The 18,001-nt window shown below is 37.7% G+C and overlaps 1 protein-coding gene across 10 annotated transcripts in view; it reads left to right on the forward strand.

The window, feature by feature from the left end:
• Positions 1-18,001, forward strand: part of RNF111 (ring finger protein 111) — a 45,858-nt gene that overhangs the window by 5,209 nt on the left and 22,648 nt on the right. For 7 of the 10 annotated variants that reach the window (XR_009278419.1, XM_058846625.1, XM_058846628.1 and 4 more), the window contains exons 1-4: positions 4,662-4,731; positions 5,418-6,313; positions 15,130-15,256; positions 16,901-17,064. Coding sequence is in view for 9 of the 10 variants with exons in the window: in XM_058846625.1 (XP_058702608.1) it covers positions 4,706-4,731; positions 5,418-6,313; positions 15,130-15,256; positions 16,901-17,064 (1,213 nt within the window). In the remaining variant the exon portion in view is untranslated. Of the gene's footprint in view, positions 1-4,661; positions 4,732-5,417; positions 6,314-15,129; positions 15,257-16,900; positions 17,065-18,001 lie in introns of those variants that run through there. The other 3 variants (XM_058846633.1, XM_058846630.1, XM_058846634.1) reach the window with 2 other exon arrangements.

The raw sequence follows: 18,001 nt of genomic DNA on the forward strand, positions 1-18,001 counted from the left end.
TCAGGACTGCCTCTTTTAGGAAAAGAAGTGGGGGTTTTTTTTGTGATCTGCTCAGTGAGTGCCATATTTTATTGAAGCAGCAGGGCATGGTAGCACTGAGATTCAATCTCCATGGGATTGAGTTGGGGGTCCAACTTCAAAAGTGGCTCCTAAGCCTTGTGTCAGGGCCATGCAGGAATTGGTCTTGCTTGACTGCCTGCACTTGAGATTGGAAAGTAACAGTGCTTAGGTTTTCTCACTTTGCTGAAGGCCTTGTATTAATTTTATAACCTTTTCTTTTTCCTAATTCTTGATATATCCAATGGAAAAGCCTTGCTGAAAGAATAAGAATACATCTTTGTAATGAGAGCTAAGAAAGGTTTTCTCATGAATTTAACAGTATGGGTATTAGCTGGTCAGAGTGAAAATAATATTAAGTAAAATCTGATACAAGCCACATATCAGGGAAGGGAATTAGTTTTAAAAGTTAGTTGGAGTTCAACTCAATGTTGCAAAGAAAACGAGTTAGAACTGAGTAAAGGGACAGCAAATGCGAGGAGATTTTTTTTCTAGGTAGCAAAGGGAGTTGACTATATTTCAGAATGTGTCTGAAAATACATTTTCAGGGTAATGATATGTTAGGTCACATGTATTCATCAACCAAGTTTATATCAAAAAACTGAGTTATATGTTGTGTAATGGAGCATTTTACTGTTTTGTAGTGCTGTAATGCTACATACTTTTGGATTGCTTATAAAGAAATTAAATATTAATGACAAAATACTTTGCTCCATCTTATAACTCAAATGTATTTTGCTTTGATATGTGATCATAAACTTGCTGTGAAGATCTGTTTAACCTTGTTTTTTGACTTAGCTATTTCCTGGGACTTCCAGTTTGCATGAATTTTCTTGCATGGCTGAATGTCTTAGAATGATTAATATCAATGGTTTTAAGTGGTGAAAAGAATGGATAAAAGTCATGTGCACTTCATAATTCTAAACAGTGTAACACCTGGGAGGAGAACTTGGAATAACTATGGTTTTCAGGTACCTGTCTTAACAGCTCTTCATTGAATCATAATGGCTTAGAAGAAGATGGTGAATCAAAACTTCTAGAGGAAATGTGGGGGACTAATAGTCTAGTATTGACTAATTGTCAATAGGCAAATGTTTTGATTAGGAAAAAGGAACACTAGTGCTGATTTAGCTTACTTCATCTTGCTGCTTTTTGAAAAAGCTTCTGATGACTACTTTGAATGAGATGTAGATATTGTAGGAACTTCTAAGTGTTTTAACAGTAGATTATCTCATTCTAATGATTTAATTATTTGCATAATAGTTTTGTAGTCCCTCTTAAATTTTGTCTTCTGTGCAGATGAAAAATGGCTATTTTTGTCTAACCACTGAAGATACTTAAAGTGGATTGAAATCTAGTCCAGCTTTCGTCTTTTTTGGTCAGATTTTTTTGTTTGAAAGTTTGTAATAGCATTTCTAAATAGTGAAGGAATAGATTATTTGTCATTGTTGATTGCTGTCATTCACTTCAAAACCACTCCTGTTTAAGCTGTTGTGTAAGTTTGTAGTTGGCAGCAGCTCTCCTGTGAGTAAGCAGTCCTTCAGCCTCTGTACTGGTTAGCAAAAATGAAGAGTTCTTAATTACTTGGTTGAATTTACATGGTTGTAAGAGTGAAAAATATACAAAATGTTTGAATCTGTGTTAACTGGTTAGTGTATGTAGACTGCCTGTTGGAGTAAAACCAAGCCAGTAAAGTTTCACAGGCACTAGTTTTCACTGTGTGATAATTTCATGTTTTTGTCATCTTAGAGTAGTTTGAGGTTTCTCAAAGTGTAAATGTCACTGCTGATTTTTTTGCTGTAACTTAAATAGCTATATCTGTATTTCAGAGTGGCCTCTGCACTAAAGTAAACAGAATTTATGCAAAGATAATCACATTCAGTATGCAGAATTTTCCTACTGATGGGGATTCTTCCACTTCAGTTTAACAATAAAAAGGGGGAAGTAGCACTCCAGTGAGTAGAACAGAATCCTTTGTAAATCAGCCCTTTGTAAATGTTGTGCTCACACAATGAGAAAATGTTCAGATTTTCATTTCTTAAAGAAAGTTAAGGGGTCAATTCTCTTTGATTCTGAAGTTATCATGTTAAAAGGATGGGAAACAGTTATGTATAGGCTGGACATGTAGTATATGCTGGCAAGTTATGGCTGTGTTCAGAGACTTTCTGAATAAAATAATATTTTTCCCCCAAAATTGAAATATTCTGTGTGTTTTCCAAAAAAACTTGTGATGAAATACAGTGTTCTTGTGGGAGGGTCTGGGTTGCTTTTGGGCTGGGGTGAAGACTGACTATACTGTTACATTTCTGTAAAACAGTGGTGCATAAATACCGGAGCTAAAAGGTGACCTTGGGAGGATCAGGAAAAGGACTATGTTCTGCTTGTTCTCAGTGTGCTTGTGGAAGGTCTGAATGCTGTACTCCTGTCCTTAATAGAAATTGGATAAAATGGAAATCTTAATCTTTTCAAAGCAAGATGGTGCATGTATGTGAGGATATGGATGAGCACACTGAGGACTGTCTAAGAGCTGGATCTGAGAAGGGCAGACAGAAGAGCTCCACAGCTTTAGTAGTCTTTGTTTTCTAGGTAGACATTTTGCACTCCTAATGTTTATTCTAAGTTTTTTCCCAATTTTGCAACTTATTTTTTCAGCCCTAAGGGAAAAGGTAGCCTTATATAGTGCATTCCACTAAAACTTACTGCTATGAAAAAAGTAGTGCTTTGATGAAGTAAGAACCCCTTGTCTATACTGGCAAGAGGAGGTTTATTCCAACTTGCATGAATATCGGCTGTAATTCCAATAGAGAGCAGCAACACTTTCTTATCAGAGGATATAGACCTCATATTTAACAATAATTGTTATAAATGTTCATAGGATTTCCAGTGAGAACATTCAAATGGGGCTTTTCAGGTTGGGTTCTAGGATCCAGAAGGTTTTTGATCTCCAGAAAAATCCTTTCAGCTTATGGCTTCTGTAGGTGTTAGTTCTGCAGCATAGATGTCTTTTGCAAAGTTTTTATTCCAGATTACATCACATGGAGTGTAGTAGTTTTTAGTTGCTTATGGCTATGAAGAGAGCACAGGCTGCCTGGGATGATGCATCAGTTTATACCCATTGCAAACTGAAATAAGTAATTCTTTAGGGTCTGTTAGGAATAGCTAGCTTACAGCTGCTCCCGAAAGCATCGGTTTGTGAAACAGTCTAAAAAATTCTGAATTAAATCTGTTCTATAGTCTCAGTCTTGTACTGATATGTTCTATGACAAAATAAATGAGAGCATTAAATACTGGCACTGCATGTAAGGATGCATTAGCATTTTGAAGAGTTTGGAGATTCAGGCAGAGGATTATGGACCTGAGTAGGCAGGGCTGCTTAACCTGCCACAGATCATAGAATCATCATAAATTGGTGTGGGTTGGAAGGAACATTAAAAGTCATCTGCTGCCAACTTCCCTTCCGTGGACAGGGACACCTTCCAGTAGTCCATGTTGCTTAAAGCCCAACTTTTCCATGGACTGTTCCAGGGATGGGGCATCCACAGTTTCTCTGGGCAACCTGTTCTGGCATCTCACCACTCTCATAGGGAAGAATTTCTTCCTCATATTAATCTAAATCTGCCCTCTTTTGGTTTGAAGCCATTCCCCCTTGTCTTGTCATTACATGCCCTTGTCAGAAGTCCCTCTTGAGCTCTCTTGGAGCCCCTTTAGGTACTAGAAGGTGCTGTACTGTCTCCTTGGAGCCCTTTCTTCTCCAGGCTGAAGAACCCCAGTTCTCTGTCTGTCATCATAGAATAGATGCCACCCCTGGGAGCATCTTCATGGCCTCCTATGGTCTTGTTCCAGCAGCTCCGTATCCTTATGCTGGGAGCTGCGGAGCTGGACATGTTAGTCCAGGTGGAATAGAGGGACAGTCCCCTCCCTTGACCTGCTGGCCACACTTATTTTGAGCCAGTCCAGGATACGATTGACATTCTGGGCTGCAAACAGTGTCAGGTCATGTAATGCTTCTCATCCATCAGCATCCTCTGAAGTTCTTGCCAGAGCTGCTCTCACTCCTCTCTCCACCCAGCCTGTATTTGTGCTTGGGATTGCCCCAGCCCAGGTGCAGGAACCTTGCACTTAACCTTGTTGAACTTTGTGAGGTTCTTGCAGGCCAACCTCTCAGGCCTGTCAGGGTGCCTCTGAGTGGCTGTTGTTGCTGTTTCTAAATAGCTCAGGTGTTTTTTGTGGCTTCATGCATATTCCCAGCTGTGTTGCTTAGGCAGCCTGATTCCACTTAGGGCATTGTTGCACATGTTTTCTTAAGCAGCCTTTTGGTACTTCAGCACAACTTGCTGTAAGCTGTCAAGTATCTACTGTAGCCTTATTCAGCTGAGGTGTAAAAACCCATGCTATTAGTTACAGTGAAGAATTTCAGTAGTTATCACAGTGGGAACCAAATTGTTTCATCATTCCCTTCTGGGAATTTAAACCAAAAGTAGAGATGTCAGATGAAGCAGTTTGAACATGGATCTGTTACTGAAGTTACTGTTGTCTCCATCTTCCAGTACAAAAGTATTTCTTTGAGGCCAGTGTTATACATTGGCAGCTTTATATTTTGGCAGGGAGAGGCACCTGCCCAAGAGCAACTGCTAAAGGAACATATGATATGATATACTCAGCTTCTGTCACAGGGTAAGAGTCAAAAGTACATGGACTGAAAATAGCTTTGTACACTGTACTCCTAATGTGTGGTAGTTTTTAAAAGAGACTCAAGGTAATAACTGGATTTTTATTACTTTGCCCCACAATAATAGTGGTTCAAAATATCTCATGTTTCATTCCTTTTCATGTCAAAAAAGAACAACTAATTCTATGTAACTGACTTTTATAGCTCAGTTGGCACCATACAACCTATGTGTTGTGTTGAAGTATTTACTGTCCATGTGTTCTGCTGCAGGGGAAGATACAGCCTTATTTAATAAGCATGCATTTTAGTTGATATCAAGGGGAGCTATTTAGCCAAAATTCAGGTAACTTCTATGAGCAGTAGCCTGTAACTGCCATGCTTAAGTATCAATAAAGCAGACATCATCTGTTTTGCAGGTGCCATAGACCAGTATTTGCTCTGTGAAAGTGATGTTTTCAATGACCATAAGAACTTCCCTTCAATGCAAATTATAAGAGTTCTGTCTTAATGAGAAATTACATTGTCAAGGAGTATTTTTAATATTTTGAAGCAGCTGTACTTTGGTAGCTGGTGTTTTGTCATTCCTGCTGGGGGATTAGTCCTAGCTGTAAATGGGTTTTCTCTTATTTTAGCTTTGCTTTTGAAAAATCTAATGCTTCTTTTATTGATGCTTATCTGTTTTATTTTCTAGGCCTTTCTTAAATCTTTCCATGTCTAAATGGACTCCTGAATGTAATATAGTTTATACTCTAAAAGCGGATATGAAGAGTGAAGTTCCTTCTGATGCACCAAAGAGACAGGAGAGTCTGAAGGGGATCCTCTTGAACCCTGAGTCTATTGAGGCGGCCAAAAGCTTCAGTGCAGAAGTTGAGATGATTGCCAGTAAAGTAGGGAATGAGTTCTCTCACTTGTGTGGTGATTCTCAAAAGCAAAAGGACATGAATGGCAACCATACAGACCAAGAAAAAGGTATTGTGGTGCGAAAAAAACGCAAGAGCCAGCAGGCTGGTCCTTCATACACTCAAAACTGTCCTGATAAAGAAAATAAAGGAATTTTAGGATTGAGACAGCATCTAGAAACACAGAGTGAAGACAATGATTCTTCATTTAGTGACTGTATCTCTTCGCCTTCATCTAGCTTGCATTTTGGAGACTCTGACACTGTAACATCTGATGAAGAAAAAGATGCTCCTGTGAGACACCCTCAGGCAGTGTTGAATACTCCAAGTAGAACTCACAGTGCAAGGTCACAAAAGTGGCCTCGGACTGAGGCAGACTCTGTACCTGGGTTATTGATGAAAAGGCCCTGTTTTCACAACAATTCTTTAAGAAGACTTCCATATAGAAAGAGAGTTGTGAAAACAAGTTCATCACAGCGGACACAGAACCAAAAAGAACGAATTTTAATGCAGAGGAAAAAGCGGGAAGTGTTAGCTCGAAGAAAGTATGCTTTACTGCCCAGTTCCAGCAGCTCCAGTGAGAATGATCTCAGTACTGAATCTTCTTCCAGTTCATCTACTGAAGGGGAGGAAGACTTGTTTGTGTCACCTGGTGAAAACCACCAGAACAGTACAGCTGTTCCTTCAGGTAAAACTAAATTCCTGAGGTATTTTATATTAGTCATCTTTTGTTGTGTACAATAGGCTTTTTTATTAGTTCTTTGGAGCAGTTTTTGTTGATAGTGAAGTTAATCCTACAGATAGACTTACTGCAAGTATTGTGAACATTGCAACATAAATTCTTGGTGGGAGAAGTACATTCATATCTTGCAGTAGAATGATAGCAAATCTAAAATCTTGAATGTAGAAGTTAATGGTTTCTAAAGAACATAGTGGAAGTTGCTTAGTATGATTCGTCCCATGCTGCTGAGTTGATCCATTTTTATTTTTTTAGCTGTTGAATGTGTTAAAAATTTTAGCTTTGGACTGATTGTGGTAATAAGTCTGTTTTCAGAATGTAGAAATATCTGCTAATATTTAACTTGACAATTTAGAAAAAGGATGAAGAAAAATGTCCATTGTTATAAGAGCTGAGATACGAGTTAGTTGGAGGTAGCTTTAGTACTGAGATAATAAAAGTTTTGTATATATACACCAAATGTTTTTACCCAGATAAACGCAATGCAAGGCAGTTGGTTTACACAGTTATTTTTCTAATGTCTTGTCACAGTATCTGAATTCTTGAGTACTCAGAGGAAGACTTTTTGGGGAATGTTTTTGTTTTGTTTGGTTTGTTTTGCATGTTTTTTCCTGGTTTGTTTGTTTGTTGTGGCTTTTTTTTTTTGTTAATTGGCAGATTTTTTGGACTCCCTTTCATGTTAAATTTGCCAAGTGAAAGTAGTTGTGCATTCTGTTTTAAGCTCAGCTTTTTAGAGAGCATGGGGAAGTAGATGGAACACAGCATGGTGTTAATCTGTGCAACCGTGTGTTTTATCTAGTGACAAATATGTTTTAATAAGCAAAACCATATCTCAGGCTGTGCTGATCATTCCTCTAAGAAAATGTGGCTGAAAATACAAGGACAGGTTAAAAAAAAAAGTGTGAATGTTCATGTTAGAGTAGGATTTATGCTTGAACAGAACCAGAGTACTAAAGTCTAGATTGTTGCTTGTTATTCATTGCAGTAGGAAATAATTTCTGTGATGTTTAAATACAATGCAGAAGTCTTACTTATGCAGTGCTAGGGCTGGGCATATATAATTCTGAAGCAGAAGAATTATTGTACAGCCTTAATTATCTTTGCTTATTTGTGGGAATAGAAATTAATTAGGCTTAAAAAAGTTACATTTGACACGCATGTGTAACCATATTGAAGGATATGGTTTGTAAATAATAAATGTATGGGGATATACATACATTTATATGAAAAGCCAGTTTGAGAAATTACTGGGTTAACACATTTGTTTCCAAGTTAATGGTTTCTTAAAATTTTCAGAGAGGGTAGAGTTTAATGTAACTAAAATTATGTAGGATCAGTAACAACTCTCCTTCCAAACAGATGTGGAAAAGTCCAATGGCTTAATTTTTATACTATTTGAAAAGCACACTTAATTAATGAAAGCATTTATTTTCATGTCATGAATGAAAAAATCAATTAGTTCTGCCCTAGTTAATTTTAGATTAGAATACTGACATGAGTTGTAACTGAAAGAAGGTCTCCTTTAAAGATTGTGTCCTGTCATGCCTTTATTCCTGGACTAACACTTGCAGGGAGCTGAAAAGTAATTCTGGCTTACAGTGTGAATACTGTGAGGGGATTTTCCAGTGGAAATATATATTGATGGAAAGTTTTTTGAGCATTTTGCTTACACTGCAGATATAATGGGAAGTTGAGCAGACATCCTCTGTGAAAGTATCCTATTTTTAGCAAGATAAAAATGTGATTAACATTTTTTGTAGCTTTCTGCTGTTATATAAGGCATTTCTGGTTATTGAGTTAATTAGGACAGAAATGGGGCCAGCTGGAAAAACAGCTATGCAATTTCTCTGTATAGTGAGCAAGCATGATGGGGTTTCTGTATGAGAGAAGGCTTGTGTTGATAGTAATGCTATACAAGCTTGTTAATGTTAGGGAAAATTTCTTTGCTCTATGTTGGCACATACCTGCTGAATTTACAGTGTGCTGAAGGACAAATAGCTTCTGCTAAGGATATGAGTCCTGGGGCATATATGTAAAGGAGCTAGAGGTCAGACTTAGGAAAGGAGGAGAATAATAATAATAATAATAATAATTGGAAGAGAAAAGACAGTTAAAGAAGGTGTGGTAATAACTGTTTTTTTTAAAAAGCAGGCTTCAAAGTGATGTGATTAGTCTTGCAGCCTACTGAGTAGCAATTTGTATTAAGGATATTGCAGAAAATATTCCTTTGCTTTGAATGTTGATATTTCAATAAAGATACAGTGCATTTAAAGAACTAGTAAGTTAAATTAATTGGACTATTCTGAAAACCATTTTTTTCTGATTGTTGCAAGAAATTGAAGTTACAGACCTTTTTAACCAAAGAAGTATTTAGTAAGCAAGTTCTTATAATTAATGAAATTAACTTGACTAATTTTGGAAAAATCATAAGAATGAAGATGTGAAGGGGGGGTTGTTTGTTTAACAAAACCTTTACCAAAAAAACAAGTATCATTATATGGGATTTTCTTCCTGTTCTTTTAAGGCTTTAGCTATTCTTCTGATGAAACTCTGTGCTTTTGGAGTGTGGGAGTGTGAACAGTACAACCTGACACCTGGGACTAGATGATGTTGTTGTACCAGCTGTGTGCCATAGAAGGCATTGTTCTCATTACATCTGGGATGGGCAGCTGAAGCTCATTCAGGGGAGACAGGAGGTGGGGGCATAAGGCCAGCCTGAAAGCAGCTGTGTGCAGTTTAATGATCCTTGCAGCTGAGGCTGCAGGTGCTTACAGGGGTGTATGTTCTAATTGCAGTCTTCATCAGTTTGTTTCAATTGCAATACTGGGCTTGCAGTTAAAATGACAGCAAGCAGCAGCATTTTTGCTGAGAAACATGAATTTTAAGTCTGTGTTTTGTTTAGGTAGTGCAGAAGCTTTTCTCTACCCCTTTGTACACACCAACAGAAATAATTTTCCTCCACCTTTGCTTATGAAAGGTAGCAAAATTCAAATTTTGCTGTTATTGTATCTCTTATGTTGTAATACAAATGTTCTGCTTCTGTAGGCATTTGATTTTCATCTTGGATCTAAAGGATTGGAGTTGCCTTTTGGAGGCAGTCTGTGGAGGGAAATCAGCAAAAGCTTAAACAGGAGCAATTTTTTAACGCTGCATACTCTGACTTGGCAATAAAGCAGAACTCTGGAAAATGGCAAAGTGTTTTAGAAAAAAACAAGCTGTGTAGGGTTTTGCATTGTCATAAATTGTTCACCTAATAACTTACAATTCCTTCAGGGTCTGACATGTTATTTTATATTTTTGAACAGCTAATGCTAGACAGGTTTTTCTTTTCTTAGAATGTAATGCTGATGAGAAGCTGCTCCAAATTTTGTTCAAAACTGCTTAGAATGATAAGACAGTGTTTATTCACTACTGTCATCTTGATTTTCTCACATTTGTTGTCTGTCACCCAAAAAACCATTGAATATAGATATTCAATATTTTACAAGCCAGAGGCAGGTGAAAATGTTAGGCATATACTGCTTCATGCTCAGATTATTTTAACAGGTTAAGTGAAAATGAGCTGCCTTTTGTTAGAGTTGATTATTTTTCAGTTACTTAATTCTTCCTACTGATTGCAGCATGCAGTCCTTTTCTCACACAAACTGATGCAGCTCATAATACCAACCTTTTATCTCAACAGCATTAGTGGATAAGGAAGTGTATAAGTACCTTGTTTACCATGCTGCTTACTTGGAGAAGAACTGAGAAGTGGTGAGGAAAAAAGCACCTGTCTTTGTGAGCAGTGGAAATGAATCAGTGTTGCTATATCCATCTGCTGTGAATTGGGGTTTTAAATAGTACAGTATTAAAAGTTAGTGTGGAATTCATTCAGCCCTGCTGCAGCTTTCTGTGCTGAAAAGATAGTATTTGTAGAATTGGCTAATTGTGGCATCGCCCAGAGGACTGATTTTAGTGCAAGGTTAAGAACAGTTGGTACAGGTTTGAATTAGCATGGCTCGTTGTAGGACAGAATCCCCTAAACTGTGGTTGACGGTCTTTACCACCAGAGTGCAGACTCCTAAGCAATTTGTGTGCTTTGGAAAATTTCTCCCATCATGCAAATCTATTGGAAAGTATATTCCCAGTAAGTCTCAGGTACAGAAAAACTGGCTTCAGACACCCCTAAGGGAACAGGCGAGCTGACAGCACTAAATCCTAGTTACAATTAAGTCTTTCTTTTCTTAGCAGGATTTTATGAGTAGAATGGCACTGGATTTCTGTAAGTAGAATCAATGTAATACAATCTGTAAGTAAGTAGCATAATACAAAATTCATACTAACACTAAGTTAAAACTCCTAATCACCTGGACCCTTTGCAGATCAGGTCAAATCTTAACATGTGGTTTGCTTTATCAAAATAACAATCATAATGTAGACTAAAAAAACATATAAAAGAACATGAGTCACTCACTCCATCCTCAGAGGAAGCAGATGATGACAGAGGTGCCCCTTGCCACCAGTGAGGGGGAGGGGGTTGCATTTCTGGTTCAGATTCCCACTTGGGGCTTGTAGCTGCTGGATTTTCTGGCCAGTGCTCTGGGTGCTGTCAGGCTCCCCTGTGCTGTGGCAGGGTCATCAACAACACCTGCTTGGCCTCTTGCCCGGGACCTTCAAGGCCACCAGGGGAAGGGAGTGATTGTCCTGGTGCCCAGGAATCTTGAGACATGTAGGGAGGGAAAGCACAAATGTGTTTGGTCTGTCTGCTTGGTTCACAGGACCTTCAGAGCCTGAGAACGAGAGCAAAACCAACAAATACGTGACCAGCTCAGTCACAGGATGGCTCCTCATACAGTGGTGTTATGCTAACAGGGTTAGCTGGCTCAGAGCAGGGCTACCAGCCATACCTAGTTCAAGATATTTGAGAGGTAAAAGTGACAGTACTCATTAATACTAGCGGGATATAATTTTATTCATTTCAAGCTGAGTTACTGTCCAAGTCATTATCTTTAGTTCATGAGCATCAGTGGCTATAAAGGTACATAGTCCCAAGTTCAAAAAGGGGTTCAACACACTTATTGACAGCTGTCCATGAGCAATGACTGGACAAGGGAGTGTGCTCTGACATCTGTGACATTGTTGTGGTGTGAGAGCTTTTAGTTAAAATTTGTAGCCTGAATTTTATGCTCTGACTGCAGTTTTTTGCCTGCTGCAGCTGGCAGAGAGAATATGTGCCTGAGTGGGCTCTTGGTCTGATCCAGTGAAAGCTTGGAACTCAAAATAAGTCATCTCTGTCACTGGAACTTGACTGCTGATTTTAAATCTCTTCTGGTTTTACATGTTAATTGCAAAATAGATGTGAAACTACCCTCTGAGAATGACAGCAGCCAATCATAAATTTGGGTATTACACCAGTGTTATTTATGTCCTTGGTGTGGTACTTGGAATGATGATTTTTTTAATCTTGGAGTTATGCAATGGTCTTTTAGAGTTAAGTACTAGTATAATTATATATATTATACATGTTATACTAGGCAAAGGTTAGTCTCTTGCTTACAACTTCTGAATTATAAAGTATTTGATTCTAAAGCTTCCTTCCCAACAAGTTGGTCTATCAGTGGCACACAGCAGTTTCTGTTGTGAAGTAATCTTACAACTTTCTAGGGAAAAATGTGTCATTTACTGATCTAAGTATTGGACTTCAGAGTCCAGTATTATATTTATTATAAAAGTTATATGCTGCTTAATAAAGCACTTCATTATGACCGATTTACTGTCTTTGTGAGGTAAGGCCTGGATGAGAGTGTGTTTTTATTTTTAAGGCAGGATTATAGTTTTACACATGTTCACATTTGGATTCAAGCATGTGCAGTTTATCCCTTCCCCTAGGCCAGCTGAGCACTAGGTTTCCACCATGAAAAAAAGGCTTTTAAAAGAGGGAGGAAAAGCTTACATGAAGAAGTTACTGATTATTTCTGATTAATAGTCATATACAAAACCTAATTACTAATGGCTATTGAAATATGTGAATGGGAAATGCAAAACTTGCAAGCTGAAATTTGGTGTCTTACATTCACTATGAAATATTATTTGTGGATATGAGAAGGGAAAAAACCACGCAAAATTCTGTGGGAACAAATAAAATCATTGCTGTGATTTTTCAAGAGAAGTTTTGTTTTGAAGTAGCTCACTTGAAATGCAGGCTGAGTCTTTCAGTGGTGGCCCAAAGGTTAATTTACTCACAAATAACTAGAGTATAATTTGTTTGCTGTGTTTTATGATTCAGAAGATGACATAGAAATAATGTGTGCCTGCAGGAGGATGATTTTCTGTTTGTTTTGTAGCCATAGGTATTAGTCTGAGAGTAGTACAAAATACATCTTTTAAATCTGCATAACTGTTTTGCCATCAACAGTCCAGCGAGTTTTTTTCTTGAAGTGAGATAACCCTCAAGAACTGCAGGAATAGTATAGTTAACTCTGTAATTATCCAGATTCAGCTGGCTTCTTACAGCTTCAGTCATTCAGGTGATGCATTGATGAGTAAGTATTCATGCTTGAAATTTTGCTTGAAGTTCTTTACAGGCAGAAGATGACTGGCCAGTGACTGGTATGTTCTAAAAGAAAAAAGCGAATTGTACCTTATCGTGGTGAACAGTATGAAACAAATATTTATGTAGTTTAGAGGAGTTGTTTTTCTGCTTAATTTTGAAGAAAGTATTGGTTCCTTGTATAGGAAATTGCTTCATGGGATGAAAACTTCATCAGTTTGTGCTTTTGACTTATGAAGGTGTTTTTGGAAGCATGAGCACTAGGAAATTGCATATGTCTGAACTATGTCTATGCTATGTCCTACTTGGAGTAACTTTAACTGTTCTCCTGAAGATTTTCTTTGTTATTTTGGAAGTCATAAAACCTATTCATTCAGTACCAGTCTTGATGTTTTTTTCTACAGTCTGATTTGTGTAGTTGGTACAATCACCTCTCAGCCAAAGGTGTACTAAAAAAAAAAAAAAAAAGGATTGAATAAAATGAGCTTTCAGACAATTGAGAAAAGTATCTGAATTGTGTAGATACTCAGTTAAGAATTCCCTTTGGTTTTCATGAGCTAAGCTTGTGTCAGAATTTCAGTAGAGGTTCACACTGGGTGAATTTCAGTATAGATATACAGAGCAGATGATTCTGTCCTTAAGGAGAATTTGTTTTCTGAAGTAACAGACTCATATTTAAGCCTAAATCTTTCTACTTTGTGCACCTGTCGTAAATTTCAATAAACACTGAGCCTGAGGACATGTGGACTCTGAGGAGTGCTCTCAAACTTACTATATTTCAGAGAAGGGCAGGTTTGGAAGATCAAAGGAGGAGCTGTAGGTTTCTCTCAGTGACCTTTCCCCAGCTGCTTGGCCTGGTGGTTTTGTCTGACAACAGCTGAGATAGTTTTGTGTAAGGAAGCTGTTTCTAGTTTGCCCCTGATAAGGCACAATGTTCACATTCTTCTGAATGTGATGATGGCTTTAGCTGCTGCCTTTCACTCCTGAGTAATTGGCCTTTTCAGTATTTTCAGTTTTGGAATGTTCTGTTTTTTAGACTTTGTGGTATTTTCAGTTTCCCCCAAAATTTTCATGCTGGTTCTGAGAATTAATTTTGTTGCACACTACTTCCAATTGCTAGAGTTTTGTTAGTACCAGCATTTTGGAAGCATCACTCTTTGCATCTTCAGCCAGCAATCTTTCTGGGATAAGAATGGTCAGAAACAAAGGCCATTGGAAAATGGGTAATGCAGTTTGGGTTTTTCTTCAAAGCAGAAAAACTGATAAAAATAAAAATGGATCATCTTTCCCACCGTGTAATTGGGCAAAGCAGCTGAGGACAGTCAGTCCATACAGGATGGAAGTATTGACTTGAATGAGACCAAATTCTTCAGGCACTTCCTTGAATCAATTTGCAAAAACCAAAATGATAATTAGTGATTTCTAAGATATACGGCTTGATTTTTTTAGGAAGTTCTTTCGTGCTCAGTGAATAATCCACAGCTCAGTTTAAGTCTTGAAGATAGCTCAGACTCATCACTGCCTGTGTTGCAGCTCTAGAGAAGTGCTTCATGTGTCTGCTTGTTAGGCTGGAATTGTAACCATTCTTCCAGAAGTAGAAGTTGTTTCCTAAGAAAACTTGTCTCTTTTTTGGGGTTTTGGTTGTTTTTTTTTATCATTCTTAGTTTAATTTTATCTTCCTCTGTCTAGGACAGATTGTGAATGCCACAAAAAGTTTAGATACAAAGGTGTTTATAAACACCGAGGGATTAATTTTGTTATAAGTATAAACTAGTTGGTGGATCATTTTCTTCTGTTGTCAATGCTTAGCCTTAAGACTGATACCTATAAAAACATTTTTGTAAAAGCTGGTAGTGATTACAAACAACTACTGCTTTGCTAGCTTGGAAGTTTGTTCTCTTTTTATATTAAATGACTGATTTTATTTTTTTTTGGTGTTACAGATAATAAAATTCATTGTAATTGTTTTCAGTGTTTGTAATGCAAGCTTGCATACCTACCCCACATGCAGTCTTCTTTCTCCTTCTTTCTTTTTGCTTCAGTATTTACAGCAGAATTGATTCCTATAATAATTAGGTCATGTATTTGACAGTTACACCTAAGGTTTTGACATATGCCATGGAATTCTCTGCCTACATATATTTTAAGTCTATGAAAAGTAGTCTCTCATAATGACAGTTGCTGAATGAAGTATAAATGAAGTATAGAAACTTCCTTTTTCATTTTTCCTCATCAGGAAGTATTGATGAAGATGTTGTGGTGATTGAAGCATCCTCCACTCCCCAAGTCACTGCTAACGAAGAAATAAATGTTACCTCAACAGATAGTGAAGTGGAGATTGTCACAGTTGGTGAAAACTACAGGTAAGATTTGCATCTCTTTGTATTAATAAAGTTTTGCTTGTCTCCTGAGTTTGTCACAATGCTTTGGCTATTAAAAGCCCATAAGGTAATGTCACTGGAATTCTAACCAGAATGCACAGTGATTTTTGATTCATTTTTGATTAAAAAAACAAATCAAGCAAAACCCAGTCGATAACAAAAAACCCCAATTCTAAATCCCCAAACCAAGTAAGGACAAAAACCCAAAAGCTTGAGAATTGAACTAATCTGGAGTTGAGGTGGAATTGAGGTCACAATTAGTGTGACTGATGTGCAGAATTTGGGGAAGCAAAGCTGCACAGTGACATCCTAGAGAGAGCATGTGTAGGCTGAAGTGACTATCTAGAGATTAGCTGAGTACTTCTCAGGAAAGCAGCCTACTTTTTTTAAGCTGCTGCTGTATATGCTTTCCTGTTCTTCCAAGAATCTCTGGAAGTTTTGTTCCATATTTTCAGATTTTACAGAATCTATTAAAAAGGAGTTCCTTGAAGAAAACTTCAAACCTGTCTAAAGCCAGCTGCTTTTAAAAAATAAACAGCTTTGTATTTTCCACGCATGAATAAGATGTGTTTTCTGTAATAGCCAAAAGACTAGAAAAAATTTACTTTCTTCACTCACCTTCTGGAGTGCTACAGCCAAAACAGCAGTAGCTCCATGGTGATTTGTGCAATGGGTTTTGTTTGTTTTTAGTGAAGTCATTCCCTTTTCTTCACATTTTCCTCTTCTGAATTTCTGAAGTCTGAGTACATTGTTTTTCCAAATTGGAAAATGAGAGCCAGTTGATTTATGTAAATACTGGAGAGTCAAAGTTTCTTGAGAGTGAAATGGTAAATAAAATACTGTAGAAATATTGTTCTCTTCATTAAAGACTGTATTCTTCAGAGAGGATACACACTCCAAAGATCATTGTCTTAAGTGTTAGGGTTTGCATGGTTAAACTGAACAGAATGAGTACTACATGCTATAATACAGAGATGAGATAAACTCATCCCTTTCCTTAGGTATGGTTACTGGCTTAGGATCTCCTCTCCTCAAGCCACTTTGCATTTTAGTTTAAGTATCACAAAAAGCTGTGTTTGTTCTCTGAAGAGAGGGAGCAAAATAATATTAGAGGGAAAGGTCCAGAGATTTTGCACAGTCAAGACATTTTGGAAATTTGAAGTATAAAAGTTATCCTCTGAAAGTACTCACAAGTTAGCATGCAAAAGTACTTAATGTTTGCAAATTTTTGTCTTCATACTTCTGTCATCATTTATAGACCTGCTGTTTCAGACTGCACAGGAGTAGTACGGGATTTGGAAACTCTTCAATTACTATTTACAAAGCTAAGCCAGCTTCAGCTGTAATTGCTGCCTGGCCATGGTTGTAGGGTTGCATGTACATGGGATGTGCTTTAAAGACCTTTTAAACTCTCTCCATGCTGGGCATTTGCTGTTATATTCTCTGGTAAGGTCTGCACTAGTGTTTGTAAGTGTCTTTGGTGAAAGTGGAGTCACGGGGTATCTCAGTGTAACAAAATGCTTTTCTAATAATAAAAAAACTCTCAAGTAGCTCCTAACACAGGAGGAGAAGAAATTAATGATGGCAAAATGTAGGCCAGTAGCTAAGGTGTTCCCCTTTGTTAAGGTCTCGTTCTGCGCTCGGACACTCGAGATCCCACTGGGGACAGAGCTCCGGTTCCCACGCTGGCCGGGCTCCGGAGCAGCGATCCCGCAGCAGGATCTCCACAGTCATCCAGCCCCTGAGGCAGAACGCAGCCGAAGTCGTGGACCTCACCGTGGATGAAGATGGTAAGCTGCATTGTCAGAGAAATCTCTTCAGGAGCAGGATGGGCAGTGTATAAGGGCACTGGAGTTAATTGCATCAGATATAAGGTACCCTTCTGTGAGGATATCTGATTTCCAAGCCTGTCAGAAAATCCTCTTGTGCCCTTCCTTTCAAAATTTAAAATTTAGCCATTTTCAATGGGTTTTTTAGATCTAAAGATACAGTTTTTCTTCCAAAGCTGCCTTGGGTGTGTGTCTGAGGGCTGACTCACCAGGCAGAAATTACAGAACAGGTTGGAACTACTTCTTGAAAAATATGTGCTTACTTCAATACAGCACTATAAAAGGAAAGTCTATCATTGCCTATGCTTTGGAATAGTGACTGTTCTTTCAGGCCTTGAAGTAAAAATAACTTTTAAAAAAAGAAACAAAGCCCAACCCTAAACTAGTAAAGTGTGTTAGGTTTCTGAAGCTGTAACCTTTCATTGATTCCTAACATTAAAAGCTGCTGACACTTAATAATTCTATTCCTGCAGAAAATAGTAAGAGCAACTTATTAATTATATCAAAAAATTGGGAGAAGGAAAAACTGAAGCTCATGTACGTTTTTGCACATTTATATTTGCAGATGGTGGTGGTTTTGGGGATTTCTTGGGTGTGTGTTATATGTAATGTGAACAAAAACTTTGTCTTGTGGTTCTGTCCAAGTGCATTGCAAGCTTAGTATCTTGCAATATCTAGTCTTCAAGTTGTTGTGGTTTTTGGGGTGGGATGGAGAATCAGAAAGGCTTAAGAAGTTTTGGTTGGTTAATGGCTTTTAAAGTAGAGGATGAGTTGATGTACAGACAATTTTTTTTAATAGATTTACTGTGAAATGGCCCAACAGCTCTGTTGATGGAAGGGGTGCAGTGTTGGTTTCTATTGCTTTAATTTATTCTTAAAATTCATATTATAGAATTTA

The sequence above is a fragment of the Poecile atricapillus genome, chromosome 11 (assembly GCF_030490865.1).
Source record: "Poecile atricapillus isolate bPoeAtr1 chromosome 11, bPoeAtr1.hap1, whole genome shotgun sequence".
In the NCBI taxonomy this organism is placed as follows: domain Eukaryota; kingdom Metazoa; phylum Chordata; class Aves; order Passeriformes; family Paridae; genus Poecile; species Poecile atricapillus.